Source organism: Pelodiscus sinensis, chromosome 29, assembly GCF_052426305.1.
Source record: "Pelodiscus sinensis isolate ZL-2025 chromosome 29, ASM5242630v1, whole genome shotgun sequence".
Taxonomy (NCBI): domain Eukaryota; kingdom Metazoa; phylum Chordata; order Testudines; family Trionychidae; genus Pelodiscus; species Pelodiscus sinensis.
The window spans coordinates 16,580,988-16,601,363 of NC_143080.1; the positions used below are offsets into that span (position 1 = coordinate 16,580,988).

At 51.3% G+C, this 20,376-nt stretch overlaps 1 protein-coding gene across 6 annotated transcripts in view; it reads left to right on the forward strand.

Moving 5' to 3' along the window:
* The window catches only part of LOC102458062 (uncharacterized), a 51,496-nt gene extending 32,110 nt beyond the window's left edge, over positions 1-19,386 (forward strand). For all 6 annotated transcript variants that reach the window (XM_075911458.2, XM_075911459.2, XM_075911457.2 and 3 more), the window contains one exon: positions 12,974-19,386. In XM_075911458.2, coding sequence (XP_075767573.2) covers positions 12,974-13,896 — 923 coding nt within the window. In that variant the 3' untranslated portion in view covers positions 13,897-19,386. The remainder of the gene's footprint in view (positions 1-12,973) is intronic.
* The last annotated feature ends 990 nt before the right edge of the window (positions 19,387-20,376 follow it).

Below are 20,376 nucleotides of genomic sequence, written 5' to 3' on the forward strand. Positions count from 1 at the left end.
GAGGCAGTTTTCATTTCTCCTGCTCTCAGCTCATCTGGGGCTCTTCTTCCTCCGCCACTGTCCCTACTGTCATTGCAGCAGAGACTTTGTGGAAACTATTCCAGCTGACATGGGGCTGTGGTCCGGGAGAGCTGAGGGAACTAACAACAGAAGGGGAAAAACCCAGGCAAGGGTTTTACCAGGCACTGGCCGTCAGCTCTGTGCCCACAAACCCAGCTCCCCTGCCATCACACAGGATGGGCTGTTGGATCCGGACACAAGCACTTATCAACAACTAATTAATGGCCAATTAACAAAATAACTCCCCCTTAACACGTGTATCAAGGAATCTCCTACTTGTGAGATTCTAGTGACTAGTCTGTAATACCCAAGGAGGATGCCCTTGAAATGCCATGAGGGGTCCTTTCACAATCACAATATTACAATTGCAGTATCCCCAGGGAATGAATGGGTAGGAGATGTGTCACTCACAAGACATTCCAAATTAGTGTGATGGTCAAGCCCTTGGGTGCACCTTGGTATCTATGCCTATCATTTCCCCCTGGAGGACATAGTCCCTCGATTGCAGAATGAATCAGTTAAGAAAAATAGAAGTAAAGTAAGTGATGTGCTACAGACAAAGAAAAAGCTGAGGGGGAGGTGTAGGGGATCACCTGTGTCCATGTCCCCTGTTTTCCCGATGCACCCCTTTGTGCGGAGTTAGACTTACCGGATTTATTAAATTTTATCGCATTGCAAATCTCGTGACGCGATCGATTGCCCTCCACACGCTAGGGAAGGGGGTTCGGGCCCACCCTCGCTCCGAACCCCGACCCAGGACCCTAAGGTCAGAACTCTCGTCCCCACCTAGTGGAGGAGGTTGGAACCCCTAAACTCCCCTGCTCTCGGGGTCCACGCTCCCGCCCTGGGCCACTTCTTCCCTAGCCTCTGTCCGAGACTAGCCAGGGGACCCCAGGTTACAACTCACCCAGGGTCTCCAGATCTCCGGCCCGACTTGCCTCCGCTCCTCGGCTCCAACTCCCCAGGGATCCGCCGCCCTCCCCTCAGGCATGGGGCTTGTTTTTAAATTACCCGCCGGACACGGGGGAATGACGCCCCCCCTGACGTCATCCTGCGCTCCCCCGAGCCACCGCTTATTCTGAGCGCCGCCGCTCCCCGTCCAGGGCTCTCCACGGCTTTCCGCCCCGGCGCATCGCAAACCCCGCTTCCCGGTCTGTGTGGAGACACGGGCTTTTTAGGGGAGGCGGGGCTGCCCCGCCACAGGAGGGAAAAGGAAGTCCTTGGTGAGATATACAGTGTTTCTGACTAGCATCAAATCCTGACTAAAAAAATCACTTAAATTACAATTTGGATTATTACATAAATAGTTTCCTGTTCCAGGAAAGGTTTTATTCCTGTGCATGTCAGGGCCCACCCAGGGACACCAAATCTGTTGCCTGATCTAGATTACATTTAAATTTCTAATTACCCACTTATAGGGTTGACAGGTTCTTTTTCCCAGGATCAGGCCTAGTACAGGCCGTCCTCACTATAAGTCCAAGATACGTTCCAAAAAACTTGGACTTATAGTAAAACAGCTTAGAGCAGGGATTTTTTCCCCTGTGGCTGACGTCTATTTAAGCAAATTGGGGAGAGTGTTTCACAAGACTTATAGCAGGAAATGGGAGGACTTATAATGCATCAGTTCTTACAAACATCAACAACTTTAGTGTGGAATGGATGTATACCGGGGCGACTTATCGTGGGGACACCGTGTATTCAATTATTCTGTGATTGGGAACCCTGATGTGCATAGTTGCAACACTCACTATAGAAACTCTTGTATATTTACAAATATAATTTATTAATACAGTTAGCACAGTAACAAACACCCTAATTTCATAAGCTAGGGAATGTACATCCATATTTCCATACCATATACTTACAACATTCCTTCTAGAACAATTTTAGGTGTTAGCCCATCATCTTTCTCATTATCTTCACCTTCCCCATAACCAGGGGCCATCATTCCGGTCCATCCAAGGACTACATCTTCTTCTTCCCTCTCACCTGGGGTCCCACTTTTATACTCTGACGATAACATGTTTGATGCATATCGAGTAGGGGATGTTTCTAATGTTGAAGTGTTCTTTTCCTATAGATCAATGTATCATTGCTCTCAACTTATTATCATATACGTTCATTCGTTACCATGGGCTTTTGTGGTCATCTATCACATCCTGTGTCCTGATTACTCAACTCAGCCTGAATCAATTATTTTGGGACTTTTATATAATGATGCATCTGCTGAGTTTGAGGGTATTTTTCCTACCATCCTATATTGGTGAAGGGTCCCATACCTAAGTTCCCCTTTTCAGTCCCGGGAATCCATAAATAAGCTACGATCAATGTCTCAATCATGGAAATCTGCTAACCTTAGCTTCTGCTGATCTTGCAAATGGCCTGTTACAGAATGGACAAAAGATAAAATATAGCCCCATATTACTTGACCTGGACTGTGAGCTTATGTGTGTTTTTTCATTCAAGTGCAACCCTGCCCTCTAACTGGCTGTAATGCAGACATGGCACTCATTGATAAGTGCATTCAGAGGCTGAACTATTTTGTTATACCATAGAGCAGGAACCCCGGCACTGTAGGGGAACCCAATTCACCAGAAAGCCCTTGCACTGGGCTGTACTGCTCCCATACTGTTCCTACGCCTAGTGGTATGTGAACTGCCACACAACCCAGTCAGTGCATGGCACCAACAGGCTTATGGTTGGCTGTGGGGAGAGGGGATGGGGGGAGGAGGCAAGCAGCATATGCACACAGACAGGTACAAGCAGCAGGACCACTAATTTGGGGCTCTTGCTAGAAACCTATTTACAAACATGCCCTGGCCCAGACAAGAAAGGGCACGGACCTTTACTCAGGTGGATCAATGGCAAAGCCCCCTCAAGGAGTTAAGTGTTGCTGTACTAGTATTCAGTGGGTCTTCACAAACTGCAATGGGCAGACATAAGGCCTAGCGTATTACACTTGAATCCAGACATCAGTCAAGCTAACACAAAGGTCCTGAGGGAATGCTGACAGCAGCTTTGCAACATCTACCTCCCACTCTCCTGAGCGTAACCCTCTGGCCAGGTAGATATGCGTCCCCCTCCCCCTCAGTTCCTCTAGTCTGAGGCCACAATGCTCAATGTGTTGAGGGATCAGAAGTGTAGTTCCTTGGAGGATATCCGTGGCTCCAAGTACCAAGTGTCTGTCGCTCTTCAGTGCTGGGGAGATTTCCATCTTGTTCAGTCTCCACCATAAGGGCCATTTTAGGGGAGAGTGAAGGGATTGAGTGGTGGGAGGTTGCGGCCTATCAGCAGACCCGCAGCTTCCGTGATGCCTTACTCACATTTGGGAACAGTCTTGGTTTGCTGCAGGGCCTAATGGGAACTGCTAGCACTCCTGCTAGCAAGGGTCTTCCCAAGCCCTCTCAATGCTGCTGTTCATCCTTGTCACTCTGAACACCTGGGGCTGTAGGCTGGGTCTCTGCAGGTGTCAGATGCTCTCCTTCCTTTGGGGGGGGTACTCTGTCATTTTCCTGCCAGAGACCCACACCACTGTGGCCACCGAGGCTAGCTGGCAGCTGTAGTGGGAGGACAGGGTCTGTTTCAGCCATCTGTCAACCCATCAAGTTGGGGGTGGCAACCCTGTTCTCTCAAAGCTTCTGTCGACAAAGAGTGTCTAGACGACATCCAGTTCTGTCAACAAAGTGGCTTGCTTTGTCGACATGAGAGTGTAGACGCAAAGGACAGTGTAGGTGCAATAACGCCTTCTGTTGACAGAACTCTGTCGACAAAAGGCGTTATTCCTCGTAGAATGAGGTTTACTGCCATCAACAAAACTGCCGAGTTCTGTCAACGTTATGTTGACAGAACTCTGTGGTAGTGTAGACGCAGGTATAGTTTTGTCAACAGAAGTCCACTTTTGTCGACAAAACCCTGTAGTCTAGACACACTCCAAATGTGCAGTCCAAGGTTCTGGGGACCGCTGAGTTTGTGCAGTCTCCTGCTGCACCTCCAGGTTCGGGTGTAGGAACTGACATTAAATCTTGTTAACATCTACGCCCTGATGTCCAGTCCGGAAAGGCTTTGCTTCTTCTAGCAGGCATCTGCCTTCCTTGGCTCTCTGGATCCGCACAAGTGCCTGGTTCTGGATGGGGATTTCAATTGCACCCTTGAGGAATGGGACTGCATGGGGACCAAGCAGTGCCAGGCCGCTGCAGATGTCCTTAGGGAGATAATAGACCAACACCGTGGTGGACATCTGGTGCGATCACTACCCGGACGAGGACACCACATTCACCTTTGTCCGGGTGGAGGGTCAATGGTAGTTTCACTGCAGGTTGGATTGCATTTATCTTTCTTGTCATCACCTTTCTCGGGCCCACTCCTCCAGCATTTCCCTGGCCCTGTTATCGGACCACCAATTGGTGGTCATGACAGCCTCTCTCTCTTTGGAGGGGCTGAGGCTAGCCTACTGGCATTTCAACAATAGCTTGCTGGAGGACTTGGGCTTTGTAGCGTCCTTCTGGGAGTTCTGGCTGGCCTGGCGAGGGAATCAGTGCACCTTTCCCTCAGCACAAAAGTGGTGGGATGTGGGGAAGGTGTGACTACACTTGGGGAGCCACACAGCAGTGGGATGCGGCAACAGAGCAGTTGGAACAGAAGGTTTTAGAGCTAGAGAGGTGTCTGGCCACCAATCCCAGAGATCCATCCCTTTGTGGGACACACTGGGAGAAGCGGGAGGAACTCGGGCCCTCAGTGACCTTCGAGGCCCGGGTGCCTTTGTTTATTCTCGCTCCCGCTTCTTCTGTGCCCTGGAGTTAAAGATGGGGATCTAAAAAGCACATCATCTGCCTTTTGACAGAGGATGGCACCCCCCTCATGGATCTGGTAGAGATGTGCAAGAGGGCTTGAGCCTTCTACGTCTCCCATTTCTCCCTGGATCTGACCAACGCCCACAGTGTTCTTTGAAACAAACTCTCAATGGTCAGCATGGATGACTGGGAGGCTAGAGCTGCCTCTCTCACTGGCTGAGTGCTCGGAAGCCCTCTGTCTCATACTCATCAATAAGTCCTTGGGCATGGACAGGCTGACCATGAAGTTCTACTGTGTGTTCTGGGACATCCTCAGCCCGGACCTTGCCAGCATCTGGGCCCAGTCCTTGGAGAGAGGGGTCCTCCCTTTGTTGTGCAGGCAAGCCATGCTCACCTTGCTGTCTAAGAAGAGGGATCTCCGCAATCTGAGGAATTGGTGTCCAGTCTTGCTCCTCAGCATGGACTGTAAAATCATTGCCAAGGCCATCTCACTGAGACTGCAGTCCGTGCTGGCAGACATGGTCCATCCACACCAGACTTACACCATCACGGGCCGTACCATCTTCAGTAACCTTTATCTGGTCCAGAATCTCATAGAGCTTGGTGTAGGGAGGATCTGTTGTTTACCCTCCTGTCCTTGGATCAGGAGAAGGTGTTCAACCGGATGGACCACAGGTATTTCCTGGGCACTCTGCAGGCCTTCAGCTTTGGGCCCCACTTTGTGGGGTATCTCCAGGTGCTGTATGCTTCTGCAGAGTGCTTGGTCAAGATCAACTGGACTCTGACCGCACTAGTCAGCTTCAGGTGGGCGAGTACGTCAAGGCTCTCTGCTGTCAGGTCAGCTGTATACTCTGGCCACCCTGGGTTTTCTGGGTCAGATCCAGCAACTGATGCTGCAGTTCATGTTCATGTTCTCCGTGTTCTTCATGTTCATGTTCGGGTTCATGTTCTCCGTCTCCAGGTCCTGCAGAGGCTCCTATATGGTGCAGGTAGTCCGACGCATGCTTTCCTTTGCCACTTCAGGAGCTGACTAGCAGCTCCTATATTTGAGAGATCTTCCACAAGACGAATCTGAGCTGCCAGCCTACCAGGACCTCCTCCAGACCTGGCAGCTGCTTTCAGAGACCAGGTTCTTGGAAGCCACCATGGGGACAGACCTCCTCCCAGAGCCCCTGCTACACAATCCCCATCTTCGTGTTCAGGTGGTGGAGGTCCCCTCGGTGCACCAGAGGTTGGTCCTGGCAGAAGTCACCGGGATTGGAGACTGTAAACTAGTTCATTCCTCGGAGTCCACTAACTGCTGATCTGACCACAGAAGGCTAAGCCTGGGTAGCCGCCATCTAGGCCGATGGCCCTTTTTATTACGCAAGATCGCGTTTACACCCGAGCCGGATCGGCCTGCCGGCGGAGTAGGGGGGTTCGGGCCCGCCCCCTCTCCGAACCCCGGCCCAGGGCCCTAAAGGCAGGGACCCGCGGTCCCTCCCTAGCGGATGGGGGAATGCCCCAAAACACACCCGCTCACGGGCTCCACGACCCTGCCCTGGGCCGCTTCCTACTCCACCAGGCCTCCCGGCCCACTTCTCTTGACCTCTCCTGCCTCACCTCTCCCTCCGTTTCTCCTCCCCTTGCTCCGTCCACCGTCCTCCCCCGTGCCGTGCCAGCCCCGAGTTTAAATCTCCCGCCGGCTCCTTTCCCCCTCTGCGTCACTTCCCGAGTGACGCCTCCCGGCCACCCTTCCCCCGTGACGTCATCCCCCTGCGCCTCCCCGACCCCTCCCTCTAGGGCCCTGCTGGGCGGCGCCCGCTGCCTCCCGACGCTCCCCGCGCCGGCTGCCGGCGCGTTCCGGGAGTCCACCGCGGCGGGCTGGGTCGTGTTCTCCGCCCCCCCGTGTGGCTGCTCGGCGCCTCCCGGCGCGCTCTCCGTGCGGGGCGCGAGTGCCCCGTCATCCCGCTCGTCGCCTCCCGGCAAGCTCCCAGTGCGGGGCCCGAGTGCCCCGTCACACCACTCATTGCTTATACTCGCTCCCTCCCCTGCGGCTCCCTCCGACCTTCTCGATAGGCAGTCCGCGTTCTGATGGGCACTCCCCGGTCGATGCACGATTTTGAACTTGTATGGCTGCAGACTCAGGTACCACCGAAGTATTCTTGGGTTGGTGTCCTTCATGGTATTGAGCCATTTCAGAGGAGCGTGGTCCGTTACCAGGGTAAAGCAGGCCCCTGCAAGAAAGTATCGTAGAGCATCTACCGCCCACTTAATCGCTAGTGCCTCTTTCTCGATAGTGGCGTATCCCTTCTCTCTGTCGAAGAGTTTCCGGCTTAGATACAATATCGGGTGCTCGGCCCCCCCTATCTCCTGCGTTAATACGGCCCCTAACCCCGTTTCCGACGCGTCAGTTTGGAGGGTAAAGGGTTTTGCAAAGTCAGGTTGGGCAAGCACCGGCGCCTGAGTCAGTCTCTCTTTTAGGGCCTGAAAAGCCCTCTGACATTGCTCTGTCCATTTGACTCTCTGAGGCTTCCCTTTGCGGGTCAAGTCCGTTAGCGGGGTGGCTAACGATGCAAAGTGGGCCACGAATCGGCGATAATACCCCGCCAACCCCAGAAACTGTCTTACTTGTCTTTTTGTGGTGGGGATAGGGTAGTCCCGTACTGCTTGAATTTTATCTACCAGGGGTCTCACCGTCCCCCGACCCACCGTGTACCCCAGATACGTCACCTCCTTCTTCCCAAACTGGCATTTCTTGGGATTGGCTGTGAGGCCAGCTTGTCTCAGGGCCTCCAGGACTGCTGCCACGTGTCCTAGATGTTGTTCCCACGTCTCGCTGAATACTATGATGTCATCAATATACGCGGCCGCGTAGGGCTTGTGTTCTCTCAAGACCCGGTTCATGAGGCGTTGGAAAGTCGCGGCTGCCCCATGCAGGCCGAACGGCATGGTCCGGAACTGGTAAAGGCCGAAGGGGGTCGAGAAGGCCGTCTTTTCTCGGGCCGCTGGCGACAGCGGGATCTGCCAGTAGCCTTTCGTTAAGTCGATCGTGGAGAGGTACCGGGCCTTCCCCAGCTGGTCCAGCAGCTCATCGATGCGGGGCATCGGGTATGCATCGAACTGAGAGATCGCATTCACCTTCCGGAAGTCAATACAAAACCGGAGGGCCCCCTCTGCCTTGGGGACCAGCACAATCGAGCTCCGCCACCCGCTGTGCGACTCCTCGATTACCCCCCAGTCCAGCATATCCCCCAGTTCCTTTTTTACGACGTCCCACATCTTACGAGGGAGGGGTCTCACCTGGTCCAATACTCGCTTCCCTGGTTCGGTGACGATCTCATGCTGGGCCAGATGCGTCCGTCCCGGTCTGTTCGTCAGCACCTCCCGATGTCTCTCTAGTAAGGCCCGGAGCTCCTGTCATTGTTGTTCCGTGAGTTCGGCCCCAAGCATGGCTTCCTTGACCGTCACCTCCGGGTCTCCCCATGGTCCGAATTCCACGTCCTTCATCTGTGTCTCTACCAGGAAGGCTTCCCGGGGCACCCACCGCTTCAACAGGTTAATGTGGTAGATCTGGGTAGCCCGCCGAGGCCCATCCAGCTGGATCTCATAGTCCACCTCCCCGACCTTCCTTAACACCCTGAAGGGCCCCTGCCAGCGTGCCAGTAACTTGGACTCTCTGTCTGGTAAGAGGAGCAACACCTGATCCCCTGGCGCGAACTCTCGGACCTGGGCTCTTTGATTATATTGCTGGCACTGCCCTTCCTGGGCTTTCTGTAAGTTCTCCCGTGCCCAACCGGCCAGGGAACCTAGTCTCTGCTGGAGCTGGGTTACGTAGTGGACCACCCCCAGGGCCGGGGTAACCTGAGCTTCCCATCCTTCCCTCACTAAGTCGAGGACCCCCCGGGGCTTCCGCCCATAAAGCAGTTCGAAAGGCGAGTAACCCACCGAGGCCTGTGGCACCTCCCGGATGGCGAACATCAGAGCAGGGAGTAGCTTATCCCACCCCCGGGGTTCCTCCTGTACAAATTTCCTAAGCATACCTTTCAATGTCCTATTGAACCTCTCCACAAGGCCATCAGTTTGGGGGTGGTAGACAGAGGTGCGGATCTTGCGGATTCGTAGGAACTTACACAACTCCGTCATCACCCTCGCCGTCAGGTTAGTGCCTTGGTCTGTCAGTAGCTCTTTCGGCAGGCCTACCCTTGAAAACACCTTGACCAGTTCCTCCGCTATCACGTTAGCGGTGGCCTTCCGCAGCGGGATAGCCTCGGGGTAGCGGGTCGCGTAGTCCACAATTACCAAGATGTAGACATGCCCTCTTCCCGACTTATCCAAGGGCCCCACCAAATCCATTGCTATACGTTCGAATGGGACGCCCACGATGGGTAGGGGAACCAGCGGGGCGGGGGCCACTTTCTTGCTAGAGGTCCTTTGGCATTGGGGACAAGACATGCAGAAATTCTTGACCTCTTGGTATACCCCGGGCCAGTAAAACCGCTGCAAGATTCGCTGCTGGGTCTTCTCGCTGCCCAGGTGTCCCGCCCAAGGGTGATTGTGCGCTAGCTCCAGTACCTTCCATCGGTATGGGCGTGGCACTAGTAATTGTGGGTTTTCCTGTCCGTCCGCCCCCACCGCCACTCGGTAGAGTCGCTCTCCCCGTACCTCAAATCGTGGTCCCAGCTGCTGCCGTCCTTCTCCCGCTGGCGCTTCCTCCGCTTCCGCCCGCACCTGGGTCCATGCTGTCTGGAGCGTCGGGTCTTCCCTCTGGTGTGTCAGGAAGTCCCCCTCTTCCACCTCCAGGCGTAGCGGGGGGTTCGGCCCCCCGGCCTCGGGTTCCCCTGAGGTGGGGACCTCTTCCCCTTGGGCTGCCAGAACGGGTTTCTCTTGTCCCGGCCCCGGGCCCTCGTGACCCGTCCCCCACTCCTTCAGCAGGGCAGCCAGCCCGGGCCAGTTTCTCCCTAGTAGCGCTGGGTAGGGGAGTTTGGGGGATATAGCGGCCTGGCAGCGCGCCCGGATCTGCCCATCATCGATCCATACGTGGGCGGTAAGGTACGGATGTACGTCCCCGTGCACGCACCTCATCCAGATCTGGGGCCCCCGGGTCTGGGAATCGGGGACTAGGTCCTCCCGCACCATGGTTTGGCCACACCCCGAGTCCACCACCGCCCTTACCCGCTTCCCATTCAGGCTTATCCACCTGGTTACCTGGGCTCTTGACGAAGTGGTCCCGGCTGTCCCGTCCCGCCGTCTCTGCCCGAAGGTACAATCCATCAAGGGGCAATCTTTTTTGAAGTGCCCCTCCTCGCCACACTGGAAGCAGGCTCCCCTCGGGCTAGGGTCTGCCCTCGGGCTGGGTGTCCCGGGATCCCCGCTCGCTCCGGGTTGGTTCTCGCTCCTCCTCGGCGGGTTCCAGACTGGGGCCAGCTTTCGCTCTACCCCCGGGCCCCACGATGGTCTGCGGGCCGGTGGGTCTGCCCGGTGTGAGGTGTCCGCCCCTCCGCTACTGGCCGGGCTGCGTCGAGGCCCCGAGGGAGTGGGAGGGGGATGCCTTCCCCCCGTTTCCTCCGCTGCCGAAAAGCGCTCCATGAGCGTGACCGCTTCTTCCAGCGACTCCGGCCAGTGCCGGCGAACCCATTTTTGCCCCTCGGCGGGCAGGATCCGGAGGTACTGTTCTAACACCACTTGTTCCGCTACCTGCAGCCCGGACTTGTTGGCGGGTTCCAGCCATCGCATGCCCGCTTCCCTAACCCGCTGCCCCAGCGCCCGCGGGCGTTCCTTCGGGTCATAGCGGGTATCTCGGAATCGCTGTCGGTACGTCTCCGGGGATATGCCTAGCTGGTCCAACACAGCCTCCTTAACCTTGTAGTAACACAAAGCGTCCTTGTCGGCCATACTTCTATAGGCCAACTGGGCCGGACCTGTTAGGAAGGGGGCTAGCAAGGTGGCCCAGTGCTCCTGCGGCCACTTCGCGGCGGTAGCCACCCGCTCAAAGGTGACCAAAAATGCTTCTGGATCATCTTCGGGTCCCAGCTTCGTCAATCGCAGCGGCAGCTGGGCGCCCGGGATGGCGCCACCTTCCCCATCTCCTGAGGGTCCCGGCTCTGCTCCAGGCGCGGTTCCTCGGGCCGTCACCCCATCTCTGATTTCTTTCAGCATTTGCCGCTGCTGGTCCTGGAATTGGGTCATCATATCCCGCAACACTTGATTCTGGTGCTGCTGTTGCTGCTTCTGGTTGTCCACCAGCCATTCTATAATCTTGTTAACCTCCATCCTGCGTTCGGGAGGGGGGGGTCAATTGTAATACGCGGGCGGTCAACACCTGCTTCTCTCCCTACCAACACCCAAACGGACCGGTAGTCCTACTTCCCTTATTTTATGCCCACCACCTTTTTTTTTTTTTTTTTTTTTTTTTTGTGTGTTACCCTACTTCCTAGAGCCCCTTCTCACTCCCGGGGCCCAGGGACCCCTGCCCACATTCTCCACCACGTGTAAACTAGTTCATTCCTCGGAGTCCACTAACTGCTGATCTGACCACAGAAGGCTAAGCCTGGGTAGCCGCCATCTAGGCCGATGGCCCTTTTTATTACGCAAGATCGCGTTTACACCCGAGCCGGATCGGCCTGCCGGCGGAGTAGGGGGGTTCGGGCCCGCCCCCTCTCCGAACCCCGGCCCAGGGCCCTAAAGGCAGGGACCCGCGGTCCCTCCCTAGCGGATGGGGGAATGCCCCAAAACACACCCGCTCACGGGCTCCACGACCCTGCCCTGGGCCGCTTCCTACTCCACCAGGCCTCCCGGCCCACTTCTCTTGACCTCTCCTGCCTCACCTCTCCCTCCGTTTCTCCTCCCCTTGCTCCGTCCACCGTCCTCCCCCGTGCCGTGCCAGCCCCGAGTTTAAATCTCCCGCCGGCTCCTTTCCCCCTCTGCGTCACTTCCCGAGTGACGCCTCCCGGCCACCCTTCCCCCGTGACGTCATCCCCCTGCGCCTCCCCGACCCCTCCCTCTAGGGCCCTGCTGGGCGGCGCCCGCTGCCTCCCGACGCTCCCCGCGCCGGCTGCCGGCGCGTTCCGGGAGTCCACCGCGGCGGGCTGGGTCGTGTTCTCCGCCCCCCCGTGTGGCTGCTCGGCGCCTCCCGGCGCGCTCTCCGTGCGGGGCGCGAGTGCCCCGTCATCCCGCTCGTCGCCTCCCGGCAAGCTCCCAGTGCGGGGCCCGAGTGCCCCGTCACAGAGACCTCCTGAACTATGATCACGGAGACTGGGACAATCCTCTGGTGTTCGCCCAGTGCATGGGGCTCCCCACCCTGTGTACTCCCTGGTGTGTACTTCAGAAGGTGAGGAATGTTTTGTCTCCCACTGCTCTTGTTTATCTCAAGAGGGTCCAGCCTGCCCCTCTAATCTGTCTAATGAGTCTGAAAAGAAGAGCTGGAATTCCCCACAAAGAGCTTGTGAACTCTGAGTTCATTGTTGTCCCCAGCATCTGAGTCATTCTCATGAAGCTTCCCACCTGTCCTCACTGACATCTTAAAGTAACTCCCTCCTCTCTCCTTTTCCCTTGAGTGTTTGCATGGGATCTCCTACTCTCTCTTCTCTGAGAAAGATGGGAGAGGTTCAGCTCCCAGTTTTGTTTTTGCCATGTCCTGCCCAGAAGTGAAAGTCACTTAAATTTCTTACAGGTACTATCCTATTGTAACATACATCCACTCCCCCAAGGTCAGGGCAGGTGATTGGGATGGTTGTAATAGGACAGTGCCCTGTCAGAAATTAAAATTTGAGATGGAGTGGGGGTGCAAAAGTCAGGGCAGTGGTTGGGTGGGGGGAGTGTAGCAGTCAGGGCAGGGGATTGCGGAGGCTGTGGGGGGAGCTCAGGGCTGGTCAGGGGGGCAGGGACTATTTTGTCCAGCTGCAGGATTCCCGGGACTGGAACCTGCATTCATTATGGCTATGATGTTGCTCAAGGTGCCAGCAGCATCCAGAGCCCTGCTCCCAGCAGGTTAATTTCTTGTTCATGTGCTGCTCCAGGGCACACCAGCTTACTTTCACCATTGCTCCAACCATTACTGTACATTATTTCCCCTTTCCCCATCCCCTACCTGAGGTTACTTTTCTTCCTACACCTGCCTCATGTTTGGATTCTCTATATCTCAGCAGAGGAAAGGACAGTGAGTAAGAACAAGGAGGCAAATCCTCTGCAGAAAGAGCACAAGGAAGTGGAACCACCTGGGATGCTTTCAGAGAAATTTGAAGGAAATATTCACTGGAGTTGTGAGCAGAGAAGAGGTCACCAGAGGCAGTTTTGGCCAGAGAGGCAGCAGGGAAATCAGTCAAGGGATTGTCAAGGAAGTGGCAAGGGCCACCAGGAAACCACAACCCAGCAAAGAATCCCCACAGGAGAGAGAAAAAACACCTGCACTGAGTGTGGGAAATCTTTCAGTAGTCGCTCAAACCTAATTACACACTGGAGAATCCATACAGGAAATAGACCATATAAATGCTCAGAATGTGGGAAAAGCTTTAACCAGCGCTCAAACCTTATCAAACATTGGAGAATCCACACAGGAAATAGACCTTTTAAATGCCATGACTGTGGGAAAAGCTTCACAGACAGTTCAAACCTTACTCAGCATCAGAGAACTCACATGGGGGACAGACCCTATAGGTGCTCAGAGTGCGGGAAAAGTTTCACTCGGAGCTCAGACCTTATTAGACATGAAACAATCCACACAGGAGACAGACCATTTAAATGCTCCAAGTGCGAGAAAAGCTTCAGTGACCGTTCAAACCTCATTACTCATCAGAGAACCCACATCGGGGAGAGACCCTACAGATGCTCTGAGTGTGGAAAAAGCTTCAGTGTGAGTTCCAGCCTTATTACACATTGGAGAATCCATACAGGAGAGCGGCCCTATGAATGTTGTGAGTGCGGGAAATGCTTTACTCGAAGCTCAGACCTTATTAGACATGAGACCATCCATACAGGAGATAGGCCCTTTAAATGCTCCAAGTGTGGGAAAAGCTTCAATGACCGCTCAAACCTTATTAGACATCAGAGGATCCACAAAGGAGAGTAAATCAAATCTACATTGACTAGGGCTGGCCAAAGAAGCTGTTCATACTTTTGCTAATTCCCACATAGTGACCGTTAAGGCTATTTGCACCAGTTGTGTTGCAGTATCACAGCTGCCCCCACTTTTGCCTTTTGCCGCTCATCTTTACATAAGGATGCCTATAGTGGGTCAGGCAAAAGGTTCATCTAGCCCAGTATCCTGTCTTCCAACAGTGGCTGATGCCAGGTACCCCAGAGGGAATAATCAAGTGATCCATCCCCTGGCGCCTATTCCCAGCCCTGACAGAGACCAGGGACACCATCCCTGCCCATCCTAGCTAATAGCCATTGATGCACCTATCCTCCATGTATTTATCTAGTTCTTTTTTTTAAACCCTGTTGTAGTCTAGGCCAGAGCTACTCAACTTTGGAAGCGCAGGGGGTCACAATGATACTGCACATGCCGAGGGCTGCAACTTAAGTGTGGTTGCATATACATGCAAATATATGTGCAAATAGCTTTTTTCACACTGATGGGCATGAATACAAAGATTAAGGCAAGAATATACAACATACAGGCCCCATTTAAGTTAGTTCTGCTGATATTAATAAAATACAATACTTACCCAATTTCCACTCATATGACAGCACTTTTAATGAGCAATGACAGTCCAGGAATTTAACTACTAAAATGCATATCAACAGAAGACCATTATATTGACTACTTTTTTGTTTTGGTTCCCACCCGTGGGCCACATATTGAATAGCACTGGTCTCAACATCCTCTGGCAGAGAGTTCCACAGGTTATCAGTGCATTGTGTGAAGAAATATTTCTTTTTGTTTGTTTTAAACCTGTGGCCTATTAATTTCATTTGGTGACCCACTAGTGCTTGTGTTATGGGACGAAGTAAATAACTTTTCTTTGTTTACTTTCTCCATACCAGTCATGGTTTTATAGACTTCAGTTGTGTCCCCCTCTTTTGCCAGACTGTGAAGTCCCAGGCATACTAATCTCTCTTCATATGGTAGCCATTCCATACCCCTAATCATTTTTGTTGCCCTTTTCGGAACCTTTTCCAATGCCAAAATTACCTTTTTTGAGATAGGATGACCTCATCTGAACATAGTATTCAAGATGCAGGTGTGCCATGGATTTATATATTTATATATAATGCCATTTTCTGTCTTATTATCTATCCCCGTATCAGCTTCTTTGTCCTGGTAGTGGAGAGAGTGATGTTCCTCCACCTGCAGGAATGTCCATCAGCCTCATGGGGGGAGATAAGGGTAACATCCACCAGCTACATTGAGGTATAATCTGCCTGGGCCATATCTCCACTAGGATTTTCCATGGAGATAATTAGCTCATGTTACCTAGCCTGATGTAAAACACACTTGTTGCAGCACAGATATGGCCTATAGGGGCTAGTACATTTCCCCTTGGCCTAACCTAATCTCCAGGGCTGCGTCTAGACTGGCATGATTTTCTGGAAATGCTTTTAATGGAAAAGTTTTCCGTTAACAGCATTTTCGGAACAGAGCATCTAGATTGGCATGGACGCTTTTCCGCAAAAGTACTTTTTGCGGAAAAGCGTCCGTGCCAATCTAGATGCACTTTTCCGCAAAAAAGCCCTGATCGCCATTTTCGCAATCGGGGCTTTTTGGCGGAAAACAAATCTGAGTTTTGCGCAAAAGGGACTTTTGCCTGAACGGGAGCAGAATAGTATTTCCGCAAGAAGCACTGATTTCTTACAGTAGGAAGTCAGTGCTTTTGCGGAAATTCATGTGGCCAGTGTAGACAGCTGGCAAGTTTTTCTGCAAAAGCGGCTGATTTTCCGGAAAAACTGGCCAGTCTAGACACAGCCCATCGCTTTTCCTAGCCCAGATAAGCCCTGGACGACACATTTATGCTATCTCCCACTGTCAGCAGAGTGAGTGTCACAGGTATTGAGTTCCCGCTTCTAGACAAATTGAATATGTGTGCACTCCAAATAAAACCCCTGCAGTTGCAAGGCTTAGAGCAGGCATGTCCAAAGTCCGGCCCGCGGGCCAATTGCGGCCCGTGTTCCGGTTTAATACGTCCCCACAGATAATTTGGCAATATCTATCTTTTATGGCCCCCAACGAATCCATATGTATTGAGATGAATACATTGTAAAATCTCAGTTAGTCAGTTGGTCTAAATCAGTTATAAATATATTTGGATACAACATATATACTTGGTGTTATGTTCCTGTTCATATTTTTAGAACTTAAAAAGTTGACAGACAACCTTTATTACCAATAATATGTAATGTACTTTACAATGTTCCTGACATATATTTCAGCTTCCTTCCAAGGACATATATTTTCATCTGGCCTTCAGATATGAAAGGCAGAGTGATTTAACACCTGTTTAGATTTGTCATCCATGTGACGAAATGAAAAGTATGCCGTTTGCAATAAAGTTTGCATAAAATAGTTAATTTGCATTTAATTTTAATGGTTCAAAGAATGTCAGGCAAAATGGTCGGCCCTCACGCATGTTCACTTCATCAAATCTGGCCCTCTTTGAAAAAAGTTTGGACACCCCTGGCTTAGAGCCTTCCTAGGTCTACATGCTTGGGCTTATAATACAGGCCTAAAAATAGCAAAGAAAACAATTGATGTTGGGCCTTAGGTTCTGATGCCTCAGGATGGGGCTTTTAGCACTAAGAATATAACGTAAGAACGGCCATGCTGGATCAGACCAAAGGTCCATCTAGCCCAGTATCCTGTCTGCCGACAATGGCCAATGTCAGATACCCCAGAGGTAGGGATCACAACAGGTAATCCTCACATGATCCCTCCCTTGTCACCCACCAGAGAAACAAAGGCTAGGGATACCTTTCCTACCCATCCCATCTAATACCCATGGACCTAACTTCCATGAATCTATCTTGCTCTTTTTTGAACCCTGTTAAAGTTCTAGCCTTCACCACATCCTCTGGCAAGGTGTTCCACAGGCTGACTGTGCACTGAGTGAAGAAAAACTTCCTTTTGTTCGTTTTAAACCTGCTGCCTATTCATTTAATTTCATGACCCCTTGATCTTATATTGTGGGAATAAGTAAATAATTTTCTTTAATCACTTTTACCATACCAGTCATGATTTTATAGACTGCTATCATATCCCCCCCCACTTAGTCTCCTCTTTTCTAAGATGAAAAGTCCAAGTCTTCTTAATCTCTCTTCATATGAGACCCGTTCCAAACCCCTAATAATTTTTATTGCCCTTTTCTGAACCTTTATCATGCACTGAGCAATGTATCATGAGCTGAAGTTGATAGCCCCAGGATCTGAGAATTGCTGCCACTTATTCTTTGTGGCAGTGTAGACATATTGTAAAGCTGTGGTCGCCAATCCGTCGATCATGATCTACCGGTCGAGTAGGGGGCACGATCAGTTGATCATGAGGTATTCCAGTCCCCTCCTCATTCTCCCCCAAGAAGGAGCCCACGCTGACGCTACCTCCTGGGAAAATGGAGGTAGTGCTGGCTTCCTGTGGCAGGGGAGGGGGAGTCCCTGGCTGCATGCCAGATCCAGCGTCTCAGCAAACATGCGTACTGCTTCTCCCTTCCCCAAAACAGCCAGCACACTTTGTGAAAAGCCGGATCTGGCATGCAGCTGGGGACTTTCTTCCCTATGCTGCCTGCCTGCCTTTCTTCCTGTGCTGGGAGGTGCCTGCCTTTCTTCCTGTGCTGTCCCTGATTGTGTGCCAGCTCCAACCTCTCAGGAAGCTCGCTGGCTGTTTTAGGGAGGGGAGGAGCAGCATTCGCGCTTCCTGAGAAGTTGGAGCTGGTGCACAGCTATGGGACACGCCCCCCCCCCCACCCCCATGCAAGAAGGCAGGCAGGCAGGTATGCAGCATGGGGAAGAAATTCTCCTGCAATGTGCCAGAATAGCTGTTTTTTAATTGATACCTCACGTTGGTGGCTTGCAGGGATTCTAATGTTGTCCCTAATTTAGACCTGTGCCACCAGATCAGTTTCTTTAGACATGTTGCTGGAAGTTTTTCCTCACTAACACTACTGAGATTTTGGGTGGTTTGGTAAAGGATTCTACTCCAGGCACGTTTAAATTTACCCTAACCAAGGCCAAGTATTTGGCAAGCTCTTAGTAATAGTAAATACCACTGCTTGTTGTTTGCTCCAGAGATGGATTCTGTTGTGACCTATGGCCCAGGTAAAACTGGGTTTAGAACATCTTTCCCTAGTTTAGTGGCATTGATTAAAATCCCTGAGGATGCCAAAGTTAAACTGAGAAAATGTGTCCTTTACCATTTGGAGCCAAAGTTTCAAGAGGCATGGAAAGAAATGGTTGGAATGTTCAGAAGATATTCCTTTCCCATGGATCTCAGTCTGGCTTCTTTGATGGACAACAAGGAATTTCAAGCTGTGTAAGTGATGGTAACCAAGAAGAGATGTGTCAGATTCCAAGTTCAGACAGACAGGCTACGTCTACACTGGCATGATTTTCCAAAAATGCTTTTAACAGAAAAGTTTTCCGTTAAAAGCATTTTCGGAAAAGTGCGTCTAGATTGGCAGGATGCTTTTCCGCAGAAGCACTTTTTGCAGAAAAGCGTCCGTGGCCATTTTCGCGATTGGGGCTTTTTTGCAGAAAACAGTATTGTTGCTGTCTACACTGGCCCTTTTGCGCAAAAGTCTTTCGGAAAAAGACTTTTGCCCGAACGGGAACAGCATAGTATTTCTGGAAAAGCACTGACAATCTTACATGAGATCGTCAGTGCTTTTCCGGAAATTCAAGCGGCCAGTGTAGACAGCTGGCAAGTTTTTCCGCAAAAACAGATGATTTTGCGGAAAAACTTGCCAGTCTAGACACAGCCACAGATAGATAAATGTAGATTCTGTGCTTTTGTTCTTAGTTTTGCACTAGTGTGTTATGCATTTGCATCAATTCTTCACATCCTGTTAATTTGAAAGATTGGAAAGTTTGAAAACAGAATAGAGGTGCTTGTTCTCTTGACAAAGACCTTTCCTCCAAAGAGCAATGCAGACACTGAAACTCTTCAGGTTGAAGTAGAATGCAGTTTGGGCATAGTTTCCAGTAAACCCACTCCCCAAATGGGATCAGAACCCCAAATAAATCATTCAGGTAAGCTCCCTTTAACAATGAAAGGAGGATGTACACACTTGATTGCTCCCCCAGGTAACAATCATTTACACTTACACTTAAGTAATTGTATTAAGTACAAACAGTAGGATTTAAATGGTTGCAAAGTGAAAACATGCAAAGCAAATTACAAATGTAAAATAACAGAAAATGCATGGCTAGTTTTAACATCCTAAAACGTATTGCAAATGTATCCTAACCCTGTTCTTATTTCAGCTAAACCTTCAAACCAGGACAGATCTTTTTTTCACTGGAGTGTATGGTTTATTCTCTTGGGAGTGATATGCCAGACAAAGAACCTAAAAACTTTCTATTGTAAATAGCTGAAACAAAATACAGGACTAGGCAGCACTTTAAAGACTAACAAGATGGTTTATTAGATGATGAGCTTTCGTGGGCCAGACCCACTTCCTCAGATCAAATAGTGGAAGAAACTCTTCCACTATTTGATCTGAGGAAGTGGGTCTGGCCCACGAAAGCTCATCATCTAATAAACCATCTTGTTAGTCTTTAAAGTGCTGCCTAGTCCTGTATTTTGTTTCAGTTACACCAGACTAACACGGCTACATTTCTATCACTATTGTAAATAGCCTTCCTTTTAGGTGGGAGTTCTTTGTTTCACATTCTCCCCTTCCATGGAAAATTACCTATTCAGACCCTACTGGTTAGTGTGATCGCATGTCTTCCTAAGATCAACCAGTGCTTAGACTTAAAGGATAAAGGAGGCTGTTTACAGGTGATTACCCACTGAGGTGTCCCAGCACTGGAAACACCCTTGATGGCTTTAATTTGCACATTTAAAACCATAAACCATTTCCTATCCCAAATTTCTAACTTTACATATAAGAATGACACACACACCAAAATAAGATATACAGATCCAGAAGATTGTGATATTAAAATTGATAGGGTACATGAGGTATTTTGTCCAAAGCATCTTGGAGTTATGCATGTCAATTTCATAAAGCATGGGTATGGGGGGACTGTAACAGCAGGTTGGTTGTGAGTCGACTAGATTGGAGGCTAGAACAGTAAGGTGTAATATAACCGTAGTCTGGGGCAGGGCCGTAACAAGGGCGAGGTGAGTGAGGCACTTGCCTCAGGTTCATAGCTGAGGGGGGTGCAGAAAAATAATATAAAAAACTACTTATTTTAAGACAGCGCTGCTTCCCTCCCCCGACAATTAGCATCAGCCGGCCCACAGTTTACATGTCAGGCTGTACATTGCCATTCCACAATCCAACAGTCACTAACTCTGGTGGCCACCCAACACGTCAGCTGCTTCTGAGCGGCATGGGAGGATGGGCACTGGCTCAGCTGCACCAAGCGCCACCTTAAGGTGCCCTAGCACAGT